General features: G+C 59.5%; 1 protein-coding gene across 2 annotated transcripts; it reads left to right on the top strand.

Annotated features, from left to right (window-relative positions):
• The first annotated feature begins 4,551 nt into the window (after positions 1-4,551).
• Positions 4,552-17,024, top strand: CACNB3 (calcium voltage-gated channel auxiliary subunit beta 3). 2 transcript variants are annotated; one of them, XM_032420776.1, is made up of 13 exons: positions 4,552-4,728; positions 11,812-11,934; positions 12,149-12,271; positions 12,718-12,833; positions 13,024-13,088; positions 13,306-13,325; positions 13,525-13,605; positions 13,797-13,855; positions 14,026-14,135; positions 14,437-14,588; positions 14,793-14,888; positions 15,025-15,174; positions 15,633-17,024. In XM_032420776.1, exons 1-13 carry the CDS (start codon positions 4,687-4,689, stop codon positions 15,945-15,947), a joined length of 1,452 nt encoding a protein of 483 aa, XP_032276667.1. In that variant the 5' UTR covers positions 4,552-4,686; the 3' UTR covers positions 15,948-17,024. The 2 variants fall into 2 exon arrangements, with proteins under 2 accessions (XP_032276667.1, XP_032276666.1); XM_032420775.1 differs by lacking the exon at positions 4,552-4,728 and adding an exon at positions 7,651-8,117.
• Positions 17,025-17,747: the final 723 nt, after the last annotated feature.

Below are 17,747 nucleotides of genomic sequence, written 5' to 3'. Positions count from 1 at the left end.
TTCTTTGCCAGCCCACCCAGGACTCCGCCTAGCTGCGCCCTTCCAGCACAAGGCACATGCTCCCAGCAGCCCTGCACTCTCCATTCTCAGCAGGATGTCATTTCCCAGGGAGGGAAGGAGGGCTCTGCACAGAGCATCCCTGAATGACCTAATACCCTTCCTGGTGCTGACTCCAGGTCAAAGAAGGATCCAGACTCCTGGCTCTGTGTTACCCAGATGCGCATAGGCAGTCACTGGGGTCAACTGTCTTCCAGTCTCACTTCCCAACCTGGCTCCAGGGTGGCTGTCGGCTCCCTCTGCCCTCCTGATTCATGAGGAAGGGCCACAACTCTTTGCCAGCCATCTCTCCTCCTCCCCAGGAGGCTTCTCCCCAGGGCCTGCGTCTACACTTCCTCGTCTCTACCCAGTTCCTGCCTCTCCCTCACATCCCCATCCCCATGCCCCTTGGAGCTGGTGAAGGAACAGTGAGAAGCGGAGAGAGGCAATGGTGGGCCCAAGGGGCAGCAGCTGGGAGCAGCTAACATTATGCTCTCTTCAATAATTCATTCCCAGGGAGGCTGCAGGCACCATGCCCTCATTCTGAGTTGGCGATGGCTGCCACACTCAGATCCGTAAATTGAGAGTGGTGGGAGTCTGGGATGGGGCAGAGTGCTAGTGAGAGTAAGCAGAAGGGTCCCCCCTGAGCCTTCTCAAGGCCACCTTCAGCCTCTTGTCAGCAGCCCCTCCTCCTAAAGGATGCCCAAGTCCCCTTTGTCCCAGACTTTTGAAAGCCCCGGGATGTTTCAGCTGCCCCTGCTTGGGGAACTCTCCCCCCAAAGAGCTCTGACCACTTAAGCCAGTAATCTGAGTCAAACATCTCAGAATGCCTCCCAGGGATTCCCACCCCCACCCATCTCTTCTCAACCCCAGCTTCCCTGGCTAACCTCTGATGTTTACAAAGCTTGTAAACATGTGGGAGTGAAGGAAGGACTTGAACTGGCCCCTTGGGCAGTGCTGTGATTCAGAGTCCTAAAGTATTTAGGGTTTGGCAAGAGAAGGGAGAAGGCCAGTGAAGTCTAGGCCAGGCCCCCTTCCCCAGGCTACCCTAGGGATCCTGCTGCTAATGCCCCTTCCTCCACCTGCCGCAGCCCTAGAGTTCTGCTCCTGTCCCAGCCTGCTTCCTCACTCCAGCTCATCCTGGGGAACTGGAATCAGCAACACATGCAGTGGATTCAGAGGGGTAACTGAGATTTAAGACTAAAATAAACATGTATCAAGCACCTACTAGGTAGCAGGCTGAGCCAGACTCTGGGCAGCAAGAGAATGACAGCCAAGTTTCTCAGTCCTCTCGCCTCCCCTCCCTCCCGGGTCCCAGCAGGAACCCCCATATCCACAGAGCGGCCACGCGGCCTGCAGCAGAGCTGGCAAGAGTTGGGTCTTTAAGCCAAAGCTGAGAGCCCAGTCCCTCCAGAGAGGCCTGGTGTGGCAGGAAGGTGCGCTCTCGCTGGGCGCTGTGAGCAAGAAGCCCTTCAGACATATTTATAGCAAATGCTGCATCAGGGGATGGAGACTAGAAGTGACTAGACGCATCAAATATCACCATGGGCCTAGAGGTGGAGCCCAGAAAAAGAAGAAAGAGGTTGTAGCAGAAGGGATTGAGGTTGGATGTTGGAGGAACTTCCCCAGAGTAATAGGAGAATTGGCAAATGGGGATTCCCCACGGCAGCTACCGCCACAGAGCTTTCTCAGAAGAGTGAGGAGACCCTTTTGGTCTCAATAGAATAGATATAAAGGGATGGACATGGTGATATTTGTTCTCTGTCCCCATGATGCACAGATTTTCAAATGCCAGGGCCACCAAGTAGAGTTGTGAAGGTTATGCCTTGCTGGGGAGGCAAGTGGTGACCGAAATCCCACTCTAGATTAGTAGGGCAACCCCCTGGCACAGAATGTATCTGCACAAAAACCAGCCAGAAAGGCTAGCAGAAGCCCAGCCAAATATACGTAGGTCCTAAGGCCCTGGGGGTCCGGGACGTCACAGAATATGGTGAACCAACCCCAGAGAGAAGGAATAAAGGCTGCGCGTGAAGCCTGAGGGCCTGTATGCAGGAGCTGAGGACCTGAAGGGCCCAACTCAGTTGGATGCTCCCAGAAGTGCATCCAGTCTAGGGTCCCCCTTTAGCAAGGTGCCAGATACTTCGAGGTCAGAGCCAGAGATGGTGGACCCAAGGCAGGCCGAGTGGGGAGCAAGAGGGTCTGCGGCCTGCACAGGGCCCCGAGAGAGAGAATCCTGCTAGTCATCTCACACAGAGCGGGTGGGAGAGGACAGTTCTGGGGGCCTGCAGGCTGGGCTCCCAGCTCTAGTTCTGAGGTTCCTACCTTCTCTCTGTGGCAGAAGGGAGAGGGGTGTGGTCCAGCAGCTGGAGTGAAAATAAGAAAAAGTGAAGAGTGCTGAGCTGTCCCGAAGCACCTCAGAGGCCCTCTGATAGGCTCAGAGAGAAGTCATTGATATTTCTATTTTAAAATAAGGGGTGGAGAGAGAGATGGTGTTCTAGGCAATAGGTTCTGGGAGAGTGGAGGGAGGGAGGGGAGGAACGGGGAAGCCAGGGACAATTGCTTGCCTTGGCCAGCACCCCCACCCCCCTTTCCCATATGGAAACTTAAGCTGCCCCAAGGCGCAGAGGAGCCAGTCCATTAGCTGTGGTCAGCAGGGGTGTGTGTGTGTGGGGGGGCCTCTCTCTCCCTCCAGGTCTTATTGCCAAACGAAAAGCAAAGCTCTGCTCCATCTATTAAAGCCAAAAAACAAAACCTATAAAAAACCTCCATGCACATTTTAATAACACACACACACACACACACACACAATCTCTTTATCTCCTCTGAATAGTCGAAGCTGAGTAACTTGGGGGTAGGTGGGTGGTAGGAGATCCTTGGACCCACTGGACTAGATCACAGAGGGAGGGGAGGAGGTGCCCTCGCAAAGCACTTTCCAGGTTAAGGGGTGGAGAGAGAAGAACTGCTTCTCCCCAGTTTCGCTCCCTCTGGAATGGGGGCAAGTGGAGGGTCAGCTCAACAGAGAGGGGGAGAAGTCTTGCAAGATCCCCAGGGGATGGGAGGATTGGGGGAGGGGTTCCAGGAACCCCCCCCCCCCAGGGGAAGGGATATAAAAGGGCTGAGGCGGACCCGTGGAGCGCCCTTGATCTTAAGGGGAAGAGTTCTAGGTGGTGTGAGGGGGAGTTAGGGACTCCTGTCACTCAGCATCAGGGCGTGTCTGTCTCCGCGAGGGGTTCGGCCGCCCCCTCCCTTTTAGTCACCGTCTTGGGTACACAGAAGAGTCCGGCCTAGGGGTGTTGGGGGTGTGGAAGGACCAATGAGAGGCTGATCCGCTTGGAAGGGTGCAGGGAGAGAGCCGGCTGGGGCTACCCCCCCGCTCCCCCCCAGAACTTGGGCTTGTCCTGTTTGACGTGCCCGCCGAAGGGGGCGGAGGGGGTACTGACCGGAGCAGCGGTCCGGCGACTCTGTACTCCCAGCTGCCCAGGCGGGGCCGGGAAGCTGCTGGGCTCAGCGGGGGCGCCCCTGGAGACCAACATGGAGGTAGGAGCTGTCTAAGGCCCCAGAGAAGCCAAGGGTCTCAAGGGAATCCTACGGGGGCTGCAGGGAGTGGAGACAGAGTGCAGCCTGGAGTCCCATACTGGGGGTCCGACCAGTGGGACCGCAGTTCTTGGAAAAGAGAAGGAGAGGGGTTCGGCCTTGGCTTCGGTGGGGGTCTGGCTGCGAGCAGCGCCCCCTCCGCTCCGGCCAGGGCAGCGCCTCCTGCTGGCAGGGCTGGCCCCCAGCCGGCCGACACGCTGGACCCCCCGGGCGGGTGCCGCCACCTGGAGGGCGTGTGCGGCCACCGAGCGAGTGAGCCTAGGGGGCGCTGCAGCCGGTCGGGGAGGAGCCGCCTCGCCTCGCCTCGCCTCGCCTCGCCCCGCGCCTTCGCGGGCTGAGTCCGCGGCGCCGGGACCCGGGAGAGAGGGGGAGATCGAGAGACTACCCGACGCGCTGGAGACGCAGGGTCTGGGTCGGGGACAGGTGGCCGCACGTGGCTTCCCCGGACCCCGGAGGGGGCGCCTTGCCGCGGGGGCCAGCGAGCCGCACACGGGCATTCCTCCCTTCGATCCTTTCCCCTGCTGAGGTCAGGGTCGAGCGCGGGCGCACGGAGCGGGGGTCGGGAGGGACCAGAACCTTCCGCCTAGAGCTCCGGGGTGCGGGCAGCCCCGGAGCTACTGCCGCCCTTCTGCCCGCGGCGGTGGGAGCTCCAGAGCCCCTACCTTTTCTGGGGGCCGTCTGGAGGAGGGGGGGGAGGCGGAGAAGGGAGGCGAGATGTGGGGGTCGAAGGACAGTGGGAGGCTCGCAGATAAACAGAGAGCACGCGCCGTAGAGAGGAGGAAGAAGAGACGGAAATGGAGAGAGCAGGACTGAAAGGTCGGAGAGAGAGAGTGACAGAGGCGGCGAGAAAGGGAGGGAGAGGGAGGGAGAGGGAGGGAAGGAGGAGGAAAGGGGGAGGGAACCCGGAGAGAGGGACGCGAGCCCGCGGCGAGCCGGGCGGGCGTGGGGCGAGGCCAGGCGTGCAGGCGGGAGCCAGTGTGCAGAGCGGCGGCCGGGTCCTGCTCCCGCCTCGGAGCCCCTGGCCCGGGGGAGGGGGAAAGGCCGCTAGCCCGGTCTATGTCTTTTTCTGACTCCAGTGCAACCTTCCTGCTGAATGAGGTAAACGCGGGGGCCCCCTCCCCAGTGGGTGGGAGGAGACCCCCACTCCAAGCTAGGAAGAGGGCCCGCATTTGGGGGAGACTGCAGTGATGGGGAGGGAGGAAGATCGAGGAGGTGAGGCTAAGGGTGGAAGAGGCGGGCAAGAAAGGAAGGAGCAACCAGAGCGGGCGGCTTCTAAGCACTGGGATTGGGATGGGAGGGGAAGACTGCCTGGGGAGCCAGAAAAGGGGCTAGATGAAAGAAGGAGATAAGAGGGATCCACCAAGCTCCCCTGGTGCCCCTCTCCAGGCTCCCTGAGGGCAGCCTAGCAGTTAGAATGTGGGGGGTTTGGCGTGGTCCAGATCTTAAAGACTGCTGGGGAGAAGGACTTCCCAGAGGTACTAGCTCAGTTTCCCCACTCAATGCAGAGGGATTAGGATCTGTCCAGCTTCCTGGTGCACTTATAGGAGAAGCTAGAATGTCTTCTGGAGACTCCGAAGAACTCCAACTCCCAAACCTGGTTGGTTATCCAGGTCCCCCCCCCCCCCCCCCCCCCCCCCCCCCCTCGCATCCCCCCGCCCCCCCCCCCCCCCCCGTCACCCCTACGTCCTGCGTCCATGCCTTGGCTACCAGCCAGCTGCCAGTCTAACAGCTCTCTCCTAGAACAAGGAGAGCAGGAATCCTCGAATCCTTTTTGTGCCCTCGCTCTCTCCCCTTATGCTCAGCCACGGAAAAGAAAAGGGGTTAGGGGCCACACGGATACTGACAGGCGCATGTCTTGTTTCAAGACAGGAAGTTGGCATGAGAACTGGAGCAGGCAGGTGTGGGTGAGGTGAGAAATGGAAGGGGGCATTGAGTAGCAACTCAGAGATAAGGAAAGGAGAGCAGCTCTGAAGCTCCTGTGAGACCCAAGGGATGGGCCCAGGTGTGAAAAATTGAACCCATCTCCCAGGGGTGGTTGGCATGGCAACTCCTGCCTCAGAAGCAGACTCGGACACCGCTGTCCCAGATGGGGATGAAGACAACAAGATGTGTGAGGAAGGAGTGAAGCTGATGGCAGATCCGCTGGACCGCAGGACCCCCTGGTGGTGGAAAGAGTCCCAAAAGGAGAGACCAGGAGAGTAGATTCAGGGATGGGAAGAGAAGCAGGTGCCTCAGCAGCTGTCTTCACTGGAATCATCTTCCAGGAGAGAGAGCACCTTGAAGGTCCTATTCTTTCACACCTCGTGCCTCCTTTCTGCCCTTCTGGAAAAACAGAAGGAACTGAAGAGGCAGAGAATAAAAGAGGAGGATCCGAGGAATTCTGAGAAACTGGAAGAGGGCACGAAAGTGAAAAGAACAGTGTCTGGGAGCCGGCACTACCAAAGAATCCAATGTATAACCAACCCCCCAATGGTGCTGGACTCAGCAGAGGGAACTGTGAAAGCCGGCTCCCCCCACCGCCCCCCGCAACAGTGCTTGCCAGGCCGTAGGGCTCCAGCAAAGTTGTCTGCCAAATCCAGCAGGAGGAAGATGCTAAGCAGAGCTGGGCTGCACCACTCACAGGGGTAGACAGACTAAAGGCAGACTAAAGATAGTCTTAAGATGAGGCCCCTTCTCTCCTTCTTTCTTGGCAATGGAACATGAACAAGGTTACATAAATGGGGAAGCCAGTTGGGTTGGGTGGTCTTCTCTCCCGTGGGCAGTGCTTCCCCCCTAGACCTCATCACACCGTGTCAGTTTCCGTCTTCTGACTCCCCTGTAGCTCAGGAAGGTAAAGCGATGAGCAGATTCCTGATTCACCCTCCTGGGTGTGAGAAACTGGGACTGGAGAAGGACTGAGCTCAGGGGGCTCCAAGTGTAACCCTCTTTCTATCTCACATCCCCCGAGTGGTGGGGGAGGGCGGCAGGTAAGTAATCAAAATTCAAAGGAACAGTGTTGCTCAGGAGATGGAAGAAAGGAGGGAGCTCAAATGGGTGGATCTTTGGGGAAGTTTATTCAGGAGGAGGGCTGCTGCTCGGTCTCTAACCTCCCATCTCAGTGCCCCTGGAAGGAGACTGACTGGTGCAGAGCGGCCCCGTGGCTCCAACCCGGATACCGGCCACCCCACCGCCATCCTTTCTCTAAGGAGGGAATGTGGCCTCACACTAGTGATTCGCTCGTCTTGCCCTCTCCCCCACCCTGTTCCAACCCCAGGGTGGCCAGGATCCCACCTTCTGTCCCAGCCCCGACAGTCCCCCTACCTCCACCCTCCGGTTTCTTTCCTCCTCCCTTTAGGCTCACCTAAAACAGCCCCTCCCTCCCCCAGTTCCCACGGATGCCTTGGCACTGCCTGGCTCAGTCCTTGGCAAGGAAGTGAGGAAGGGAACCCCCATCCTGGCCAGACTAGGATGGAATCCGCTGGCGCAACAGGTGTGGGGCGGCCGGACCCAAAACCTCCCCCTTTGCACGGGTTGAGCGACAAGGCCCTTTGCAGGGTCCCAGCCCTAAGGGGGCCGATCACCTGTTGGGGTAGGGGCTACTTTCACGACATTGGCCTGGGGTCGCCAAACCCATTCCCCCCCTCCATTGCGGGTTTGTTTTCCGAGTCTCTGGGCCGCTAAGGCCCAGACACGCCGCCCTCTCACCTGGGGCCCCTCCCCCATCGGCCGCCCGTCCCCCGCCCCCGCCCCGCCTCTCCGAGCTCCCCCAGTCTCCCTAATTTCCTGTCTCCCCCCCTTTCTCCCTCTGCCTCGACCCCTCCTTTCTCTGTCTCCTGCCTCCCCGCAACCTGCACCCTCCGCGTTCTCGGCTTGGGTACCATCTCCGCGCCCCCTCCCCTCCCCCGCTCCCGCCCTTTGTTTCCCGGCGGAGTATTTCCTGGGTTGCTGAGCGTCTCTGTCTCCGCATCTCTCCTCGCCCCGCCTCCTCCGAGCCTGGATCCGCCCCGCCCGCAGTCTCTCCTCCCCTTCCTCCCCGCCGCCCCTGTGCCCCATAGGTGCTTGGGGACCCACCTTCCCCCCGGCTGCGGCCGGCCACCCTCTCCCCGGCCGGTCGCGGGCTCCCCGGGTGGTCGGCGCCCCCCGCCGCCGCCCTCGCCTGCTCCCGGGGAGGGGGTCAGGTGGGCGGGCACTATTGTTGTAGGAGCCGGCGCCAGATTCCTCAGCCGCGCTCGGGGTGGGACCGGCAGGGTTTGGGGGGGGTGGGGTGGGGGGAGCGGTGATTTGAGCTCCGAGCAGCTGGTCTTCGCGGCTCGCTCTCTCCTTCGCGCTCTCTCGCTCTCCGCCGCCGCCCGCAGGGCTGCGGGGCTCGGTGGCATCTCTCGGGCGCGGCCCGCTGTCCTCGCCCCTGCCTCCGGCTGTTCCCGCCCCCGGCGCCGCTTGCTCCCCCCCACCCGGACTCCCCCATGTATGACGACTCCTACGTGCCCGGGTTTGAGGACTCGGAGGCGGTGAGTGCCCACGGTGAGGGTGGGGGTGGGGAAGTTGGGGTGACTTCTCTTCTCCCTTGGACCCTTCCCCTGTGCAGGACTTTGAAAAACGCCTCAGTGGAGCGGCGGGGCGTGCAGGGGGGCGCTCCTGGAAAGTGGGGAGATGGATTTTCATGCCCAGGGCTTCCCAGGACCCCAGTCCTAGACCAAGGGGTATAGGGTGTGTGCAAGGCGGGGGTAGTGTGGGGGAAAGGCTCAAGCAGGTGGCTCCAGAGCCCAGGACTGAAGGATAGAGGAAGGAAGGGCTGGAGGCTGAGGGCACAGAGGCTGTAAAGAGGGCACACGCAGCATCTGGAGCTCCCAAAGGAGGACTGACGGGGTCTGAACACAGCAGCTACAGGAGAAGCTGGAGCTTTCTGGGAGGAGGAGAATTCAGACCTCCTGTGCTTCAAGTAAAGGACAAATTTAGAGCCTAGGAGAACATCAGAGAGTCAGGTACCAGCCTCAGAAGGATCATAAACTTGAGGACCTCCATTATTCCCTTCTGCTGCCATCCCTGAGCATTGCCTTGTTTCCTCACCCTGCCTGTAGCCCAGCTTCTCTCCCGGGCTGGAAACTAGGCACCCAGCACATGGGTGGGCCAGCTGACTGAGCCCCATCCGTTCCACGCCTCCTGCTGAGGCATCCTCAGAGCAGTGGGCTTCCTGAGCTCCTGCTCAGCATGGAGGGCCTGGAGGTGAGGCCAGAGGGGCTGAGGGCCTGGGGATGGAGAGGAAGCTCTTTGCTCAGAGAACTAGGCAACTGATAAATATTTAATTCTTCTCTTTGCTTTTATCTCCTGACCCACTGAGACAAATCAGCTCATTAGGCAGTGATTCCCGGAGCTCAGGAAACAGGGAGAGTGCCTGGAAAGATGGGGCAAGGATGGGGAGCAGCTTCTCCGTCCCTTCCCTCAAACCTCCTGCATGAAGGCCTCCTTCGGAGAGGACCACTAGATGGCTTGGGAGGGGTCCCTGATAGGTGTGGAGGGTAGAGCCCTCCAGTCAAAAGGGGAGTATTTGCGTTTTCTTCCATCTTTTGGTGCCAAGCCCAGGATACAGGAGTCCTCGGGTTCAGAGTAGACAGCTATCAGTCCTTTTCTGGGACTGGGCTCCTGCTGGGCCCAATTCCCCATTGGGCCTCTGGGGCTAATTACACTGCAGCTAGAGCAGATGATTTTCAAGGCTCCGGTGGACACCTCTTTCTGACAGTTGAAGGGACAGCTGACATGGCCCAGGGTGCCAAGGTGAGCTTGAGAATGAACCTCTCTGAGGGGCTGGAGGGCCCTAGAAGGTTCTTTCCCAGCCCTGGTGAGACAGCAAAGGCTGTTGCAAGGTAAAGACTGACATGTGGCTGGTGTTGGGGCAGTCTCTTGCCCCCTCGCTGGCTCCGCACCCCTTGCTGGTTCCTGGATCACCCTCCCCCACTTCCCTTTCTCTTGCCTGGCTCCTTGCTCTCCCTGAGGCCCCCTCTGAAGCAGTAGGAGGGAGATCAGGCTCTAAATAAATCCACAGGCTCATCTCCCTCCTCTCCTTCCCCTGTGCCAGGCAAGAGTGGAGCTGCAGCCTGCCCACACACTCCCCAGGCAAGGGGGGCACCACCAGGGCACTGTGCCAACTCCTGGCAGCTCAAAAGTACTGAGCCTCTGGCTGTTTCGGCATAACGGGGGGTGAGGGAGGCAAGAGCCCGGAGCACACTGGCAGGGTGGCCCTGGCCTCCCAGGTGGTACCCGCGCACGAGAGATGGGTGAGCTCCGAGGACTTGGGAATAACGGAGGGGGGTTCCATTCGGAGCACAACTCATTAAACATTTAGGGGCAGATCCTGTCATTCCCATCCTGAGGCGAGAGGCCAGGTGACCCAGATGCCCCAGGCAGGGACATTAAGGTGATGAAATTAGGCCGAGAGCCTGTGGAGCAGAGGGTGAAGGTCAGACTCCTCTGGCAGCACTGGCCTGGACATCTAGGAGGCACGTGATGTATACTCATCAAAGTGAGTGGTCATCCCGCCTCGTCTCTTGCCTCTCTTCCCGCTGGCTCCTGTTCACTTTAGACAGCCATCTCCTGTGTGTAAGACCCCTACGAGGACGTCCCCCCACTCCACTGACAGTGCGAAGCTTCTTCCCGGGCTCAGCTGCTCTTTATCCTGCTGTCAAGCCAGCCTTATTTTGTTCTCAAGAGAGATGGGGAATAGCAGGCAGACTCTACTCCTCTGTAAAATGAAAGGCTTTTTCCCCTTTGTGCTATCTTCCTGCCTTCCGTCTACCACAGACGTTGTCTTTAGCTGCGGCTCAAGGCCCCGAACCGATAGCCAGCGGACCAGCCCTCTTGCCGATGGTGGGGCTGGGGCAGAGGGCATGGCGGTATGTGAGTTTGTCTTCCCCACTGAGAGTCTGGCTTCCGCTGCCTTCTCTTAAGTGGTCATGCACGGTGAGCTTGAAGGAGTGTTCCTTAGTCTGAGTACATTCTAAAAACCCCTTCCCTACACACACACACACACACACACACACACACTCCCACATGGACCCCTTATCGAGGCCCCTATCTTATCTCTGCCACCTGCACCTCAGAACTGATGGAAGTAGCACGTCAGGCTTCTGATCATAAAGAGGGGAAACTGAGGCAGAAAACAAAAGATTCCCTTTCCCCTAGACTCAGGGGGAAACCCAGACATCCTGACTTCTATCTTCCTGTCCTGAGGTCCAGCTTCCCTTGCTCATTTGTGCGTCTCCTTCAGGGCCTCCCTCATGGTGAGCTCTGCAACCCTCCAAATGTACCCCCTGCCCAAAGACCCTTCCTGTGGGCAGGACTCGGAGACTCTCCTGGCTCAGGTTACCAAAGACCCCATCCCTACCACCCCAGGGTCCTCGGCTGGGTTGCCTGGCACTGACAGGTCCTGCCTCTAGGGCTGCTATCCCCTTGGGGAAGGGCTGGGGAGATGTGGGCCAGATGGTAGGCGTGGCGGAGCCTCACTGGGGCCCAGGGAGACAGCTTTGTGTTGCCTTCTCAGTCCGTGTCTTGTTTGCTGCCCACACCTGGCCAGTTGCCCCAGCAGGTGTGAGAGGAAAGAAGGTGGGGGCGGCGAGGGTGGAGAGGAAGTGACTTCCAGGAGTTGGCAGCTCTGTGTCCTCCTCCCTGGAAGGGTAGGCACTGGGGGAGATGAGATCTAAGGGGGTGGATGGCCCTATCCTGACACTCAGGACCAGTGCCATGCCAACCAGAGTCTCTTGACTGTTCCCGGCTGACTGTACTCCTGCCACGCATTTTAAAGGGATAAGGTCCAGCCTGCTTTGCAGGCTGATGTGAGCAAGAGGGCTGGGTCTTTTGGATTCAGAATCATCTCCAATATATCATCTTCAGCACATCTCCCTTCACTCTGCCTCAGAGGCCAGGGTAGAGGGGAGGAAAGGGAGGAAGGAGGAAAGGGAAAGCTCTATTCAAGGCTGCAGTATTAATAGGCTTGGGGGGAGGGGCCCAGATCTTAGCACATATGGATTAGGCTGGCTTTCCTGCAGCCCCAGAGGCACTGGGCCCTTCTCAGGGAGACGGAAGGGACCGCTAGGGCCCAGCTACCCGAGTGGACATGGGCGGGCTAGGGTTACTGTAGGGGGGCTTAGAGGATGCCTGTGGTGCCCCTCACACCTGAGCCCAGGGGTCACAGCCTCTCCCCCATGCCAGGGTTCAGCCGACTCCTATACCAGCCGCCCATCTCTGGACTCAGACGTCTCCCTGGAGGAGGACCGGGAGAGTGCCCGGCGGGAAGTGGAGAGCCAGGCTCAGCAGCAGCTTGAAAGGGCCAAGGTATCAACTTGGGTGGGCAGGCCAGGCCGGGCTGTGTGGAAACTTGTGCTCAGTCCTAAGTCCCCCGGGCTCAGTGGGCGGGATGCTCACGAGTGTGAGTGTGTGTGTGTCATGGGCGTTCTGTTGGGGTCTCTGCCCTCTACTAATGGGGCACTGAAGTTAGAAGGGGTGCTGCGAAGCTCCCCTCACTTGCACTGATGGCCAAATTCCCTAGCACAAACCTGTGGCATTTGCTGTGAGGACCAATGTCAGCTACTGTGGCGTACTGGATGAGGAGTGCCCAGTCCAGGGCTCTGGAGTCAACTTTGAGGCCAAAGATTTTCTGCACATTAAAGAGGTGACCAACCCCAACCCCAAAGAGAAGCCACCTAATTCCCCTGCTCTTGCCCCAGCTCCCATGCCTCTTACTTCAGTCTTATCTATAAACAAGTCCCCAGACTCCTCAGCTCTTACCCAGAACACACACCCATATGCCCCTCATATCTAAACCCCAATCCCCAGGGCCTCCATCCTTCTGAGACCTGGCTTGGGCCTCAGTCTCCATGTGTGTAAAGCGAGCAGTTAGATGAGTTGCCTTTTAGGTCCCCTGTGACATCAGTGATGCCACACACTGAAATCTTGGGTGGCTCAAACCTGGTTGCCCTTCCCTCTGGCACCTTCTCCCGCCCCCCTCCTTCCGTGCTGCCTTCCTCAGACCAACTCTCTGAATGCCTCCCTGGCTCCTTCACGTTGAAGAGCCAGGACTGAGGCCTGGGTGCCTCCTCTCCCCGCCCCTTCCCCCAGAAGTACAGCAATGACTGGTGGATCGGGAGGCTAGTGAAAGAGGGTGGGGACATCGCCTTCATCCCCAGCCCCCAGCGCCTGGAGAGCATCCGGCTCAAGCAGGAGCAGAAGGCCAGGTGAGAGCAGGGTTTGTGACTCCATAAACATACCCCCCTCGTACCGGGAAGCTGACACACGTGCAGATACACAGATGTCGCACACACCCTCCCCCACTAGCTAAGATGTAAGGACATGTATGCGACTATTAAATAATGTGTAGAATCTGTGTGCACACAGAAGCTTACTGACCTCCCTTTCTGCTCTCAGGAGATCTGGGAACCCCTCCAGCCTGAGTGACATTGGCAACCGACGCTCCCCTCCTCCATCTCTAGGTAGCCTCCCCCCAACCCGCCCGTCTTGGGTAGGTGGGTGACTAAGACACAGGGGGAAAAGGGAGCCGGTTCCCAGGTGAGCTGTGTGGGAAGGGGTTGGTGGAGGGACCAAAAAAGCTCAGAGAAACCCAGTGTCTCCCCTGGGGAAGGGAATACCGTGCCCCTGGGGCCTTTCCCCCTTCACCAACTTTAATCTTTTATTTCCTTTTCCAAAAAGCCAAGCAGAAGCAAAAGCAGGTGAGTCAAGAAAGGGATCTGGGCTGGGGGGGGCTCATGGCTTACGGCTGTGGGGACAGCTTTCTGGGCAGTCGTTGCTGGAAGGGCAGGAGAACAGAGAAGGGAGGGAGCCCAGAACTTCTGAATCTGCCCCGCAGCAGTCAGGCATAGGACAGGCGACAGGGCCACGGTCGTGCTTGACCTCAGGTCAATCCTGCAGGCAGAACACGTTCCCCCGTATGATGTGGTGCCCTCCATGCGGCCTGTGGTGTTGGTGGGACCCTCTCTGAAAGGTTATGAGGTGAGAGAAGGTCCCTGACCCCAAAGAGTTGCCCCTACCCAGCCTGCCATGGGAAGGCCGCAGGGACGGTGGGAGGGGGTGTTCTCCCCTCATCAGCTCTGTGTGTGGAGGGGGCGGGCTCCAGGGCCAGGCCTAGGGATGCTGCCTCTCCCCGAGAGGCCCCCCAGTCAGTCGCATGCCCTCCCACCCAGGTCACAGACATGATGCAGAAGGCTCTCTTCGACTTCCTCAAACATAGGTTTGATGGCAGGTAAGCTGCTCTGGCCTCAGGTGGCATGAGAACCCGGGAGAAGATCATTATCTCCTTCCAGGTGCCTGCAGCCAGGTCTTCTCTAAAGAGACAGTTAGTGGGACCTGGGTAAGGAGAGGCCTAAGGCTTGAAATTTAGAGCTGGGCTGTGATTCTCCACCCCGACCCCAGGATCTCCATCACCCGAGTCACAGCGGACCTCTCGCTGGCAAAGCGATCTGTGCTCAACAACCCCGGCAAGAGGACCATCATTGAGCGCTCCTCCGCCCGCTCCAGCATTGGTGAGAAGTCCCGGTCTCCTGCTTGTCGGCCTGCTCGAGCGTTAGTGAGACCCTTCCTCCTACCTTCCTCTTCCCTGGCACCTTGCAGTCCTGCCCAGCTCCTCTACCTGCCCCAGGACTGGCGAGAACCATCCCAGTCACCCCGGTTCCCTGTTTCTCTGCTTGCCCCGGGGGCCTTGATGAGTACCCTCTCCCTCCGGTGCCTTCCCATCCACCACCCGGGAGTGCCTGCAGCCCCGCTGGAGGAAGAAGCAGGTGGAGCCCCACGGTGAGCATCACGGCTCGCTTGTCCCCCCAACAGCGGAAGTCCAGAGTGAGATCGAGCGCATATTCGAGCTGGCCAAATCCCTGCAGCTCGTAGTGCTGGATGCTGACACCATCAACCACCCGGCACAGCTGGCCAAGACCTCACTGGCGCCCATCATCGTCTTTGTCAAAGTATCCTCACCAAAGGTACATTGACAGTGGCGATGGAGGCGGTCCACGGGGCTGCCCTCCCACCATGCGGTACAACTCCACTCGGTCCCTGCCTGGGGACTCCTGGGTTCCCTTTCCCCGCTGCCCCCTCCTGATCGTCCGCACCTGCTCCTGATGTTCTGTCACAAGTGGGGGACGGGCCCAGTTCTTTCCAGGCCCAGCCCTGCCCTTCCCCCTCAGGTCCTCCAGCGCCTCATCCGCTCCCGGGGCAAGTCACAGATGAAGCACCTGACAGTACAGATGATGGCTTATGATAAGCTGGTTCAGTGCCCACCGGTGAGTGCCTGGGTCAGCGACACAGGTAGACTGCTGTGCCCACTCTTGCTTTTCCAGGGCTGGGGGAGTGTTGGAGATGGGTGGGGGGCCGCTACTGAGAGGAAGCCCATCTCCCTGCTTTCCCTCTCCCCGCCAGGAGTCATTTGATGTGATTCTGGATGAGAACCAGCTGGAGGATGCCTGTGAGCACCTGGCTGAGTACCTAGAGGTTTACTGGAGGGCCACCCACCACCCAGCCCCTGGCCCTGGACTTCTGGGTCCTCCCAGTGCCATCCCCGGACTTCAGGTACCCATTTCCAATTGGGCACAGATGCTCAGGCTAAGCCAGCCAAAGCACTGTCCCCTCCTGGCCCAGAGGATTGTCCTTGGCCTCCAGCTCGAAGGCCAAAGGATTGGAGAACTCAGCTCTGCTGTACAGAGCTAGGGCAGATGGGCAAAGGAACTCCCTGATGAGAGAGGGAAGAAATCAATGAGATGGGTAATCTGAGGTTACTTTTCTGAGCTCAGAAGAAACACGCTCTTTCACTTAGTCTATCTTGAAGGCAGAGCCTGAATTCTGCAGGAGTCCAAAGCTCTGGTTTTCCATGTCTCAAGTGGAAGATGCTTCTCCCTCCTCGCACCATTTCCTGTATCCAGGAACTGAGAGTTGAGGGGGAAGAATCCCCCACCCCCACCCCACTAGAGGTGGGAGGGAGGCCCTGCGAGGTCTGCCCCACCTACTTAGAGCTGTTGTGTTGCCCCCAGAACCAGCAGCTGCTGGGGGAGCGCGGCGAGGAGCACTCACCCCTGGAGCGGGACAGCTTGATGCCCTCAGACGAGGCCAGCGAGAGCTCCCGCCAAGCCTGGACAGGGTCTTCGCAGCGTAGCTCCCGCCACCTGGAGGAGGACTATGCGGACGCCTACCAGGACCTGTACCAGCCTCACCGCCAACACACCTCGGGGCTCCCTAGTGCTAACGGGCACGACCCCCAGGACCGGCTCCTAGCCCAGGACTCGGAGCACAACCACAACGACCGGAACTGGCAGCGCAACCGGCCCTGGCCCAAGGATAGCTACTGAGCGCCTCCTGCTGCCCTCCCCTGGCAGGCGCAGGCGCAGCCGGCTGGGGTGCCCACTCCAGGCAGGATGGAGGTAGACTGGCATTAGGCTGGCACTAGGCTCAGCCCCCACAACCCCCTGCCCAGCCCCAGCTCCAGGGCTGCCTGTGGTCCCAAGGTTCTGGAGAAGCAGGGAGCCCCCTTACCTCCTGGGCACAGTGACCCCCCTAGGCTCCCATCCCAGGTACTAGCTGTGTGTGCCGCACCCCGGCGCCTTCCTCTCCTGCACAAGAAGCTGCCCCCCCCTCCCCCGGGCAGTGCCCTCAGGCCAGGATCCCCTTCGCCAGGGCCTTCCCACCAGACTCAGGGAAGGGATGCCCCCTCAAAGTGACAAGAGGGTGGGGGTGTGTGGGCAGCATGGCATGAGGAAGAAACAAGGTCCCTGAGCAGGCACGAGTCCTAACAGTCAAGGGACTCAGGGGTTGTGCTTTGGGGTCCGAGGCCCTCCACTCACCTCACTGCCACACGTTAGAAATGAGACAATCAGAGCCCAACAGGGTGACGCTCCCGTCCATCAGCTGGGGCTTGGCACCCGCACACAAGGCTGGAGCGGTCGGCCGGCGAGGCTGGGCCCAGAGGCTCCCCAGCAGCTCTCTTCACCTGCTGGGAAGGCTAACGTCTGACAGCACCAGAGACCGGAGCATGGTCAAGCCAGACGGGTGGCAGACAGGAGCCAAGCCCGATTGGGGGTTTGGGAAAGGAGGGCGTGAACAGCGGAGACTGTATGGAACAGCTTCGGGGGCCTCCTTGCCTCCCTCATTCTTTTGCTCTTGCATCCTGTCATTTCTGTTCTTGGCCCTCATGCCTCCTGGGGAATATGGGCCCAACTTTATTTGCTGATTCATAGCTGCTGCTTGTTAAGTTAGGGTTAGATGGGGAGAGAGAGGACACAGTGGACAGCCCCCAGAGGCCCTGTCTACCCAACTACCCTTGCCTTATGGCTCTAGCGTGTGACCTACAGAGCATGTTCCACAAGACCCCCACCTCACAGTCATCACTAATAAACACCATGCACAGTCTTGCAGGCTCCTGTTCTGTGTCTGCCGACTCAGGGGGCCAAGTTCGTCACTGCGCAGTCCGAGTCCGGAGAGAGTGGCTCTCACAAAGGAGCCACTGAGTGGGAAGGGAACAAGGACAGAGCTGCAGGAGGCACGATGCTCCCAGGCCCCCCCTCACACCCAGGGGCCGGGAGGAAAACATTCGGCAGCACAGAAGGGACCTGTTCAGGGAGGTGGGGAAGAGGCTTAGTCACAGCCTTACACTGTCCCTACCTCAGGTCCGAAAGGCCCAAGAGTCGTTGTAACTTGAACTCCACGTACTTGCCCGGCTCTGTAGCCCTCTCCCCACCACCTAGCTCAGTGGGCCCCAGTTCCGGCCCCTGGTCCCCATCTCCGCACCTCCCGTGAGCAGTGGACTCGGCCACGAGGGAGCCACAAGCAAAGGCACTGAAGACTGGGTGTCCGGGGCGCTACGACAGGCCACAACTGTGCCTCCCGTGCCAGTTTCACGGCGGCTCCCCATTCCCACCCTTGTGCCAAGCTCCCCAGAGGGTGCCCAGGCCGGCCAAGCTACAAGTCAGTGAGGCCAGAGCCGGCGGGAAGATGCCTTCTGACCCTGCCGCCCGTGGCTTTTCCATCTCCCCTCGAGTGGCCTCCCGTCGATTCAGACTATGAGCTGAGGCCCCTGGCTCTTCTCTGGATGTAATTTTCTTTCATCTCGCAAGTCAACCCCCCCAGGGCCGTCCTCCTATCTTCTGTGGCAG

The sequence above is a fragment of the Phoca vitulina genome, unplaced genomic scaffold (assembly GCF_004348235.1).
Source record: "Phoca vitulina isolate PV1807 unplaced genomic scaffold, GSC_HSeal_1.0 scaffold23, whole genome shotgun sequence".
Classification (NCBI taxonomy): Eukaryota; Metazoa; Chordata; class Mammalia; order Carnivora; family Phocidae; genus Phoca; species Phoca vitulina.
Note: the sequence above shows the minus strand (reverse complement) of the source record. Positions and strands in the feature narration are given on the sequence as shown.

Coding starts and splice junctions, on each gene's coding strand:
- CACNB3 (XM_032420775.1), top strand. CDS start 8,073: ATGTATGACGACTCCTACGTGCCCGGGTTTGAGGACTCGGAGGCG. Junction 13,326..13,524: donor CCAAGCAGAAGCAAAAGCAG/GTGAGTCAAGAA, acceptor TCAATCCTGCAG/GCAGAACACGTTCCCCCGTA. Junction 14,889..15,024: donor AGCTGGTTCAGTGCCCACCG/GTGAGTGCCTGG, acceptor TCTCCCCGCCAG/GAGTCATTTGATGTGATTCT.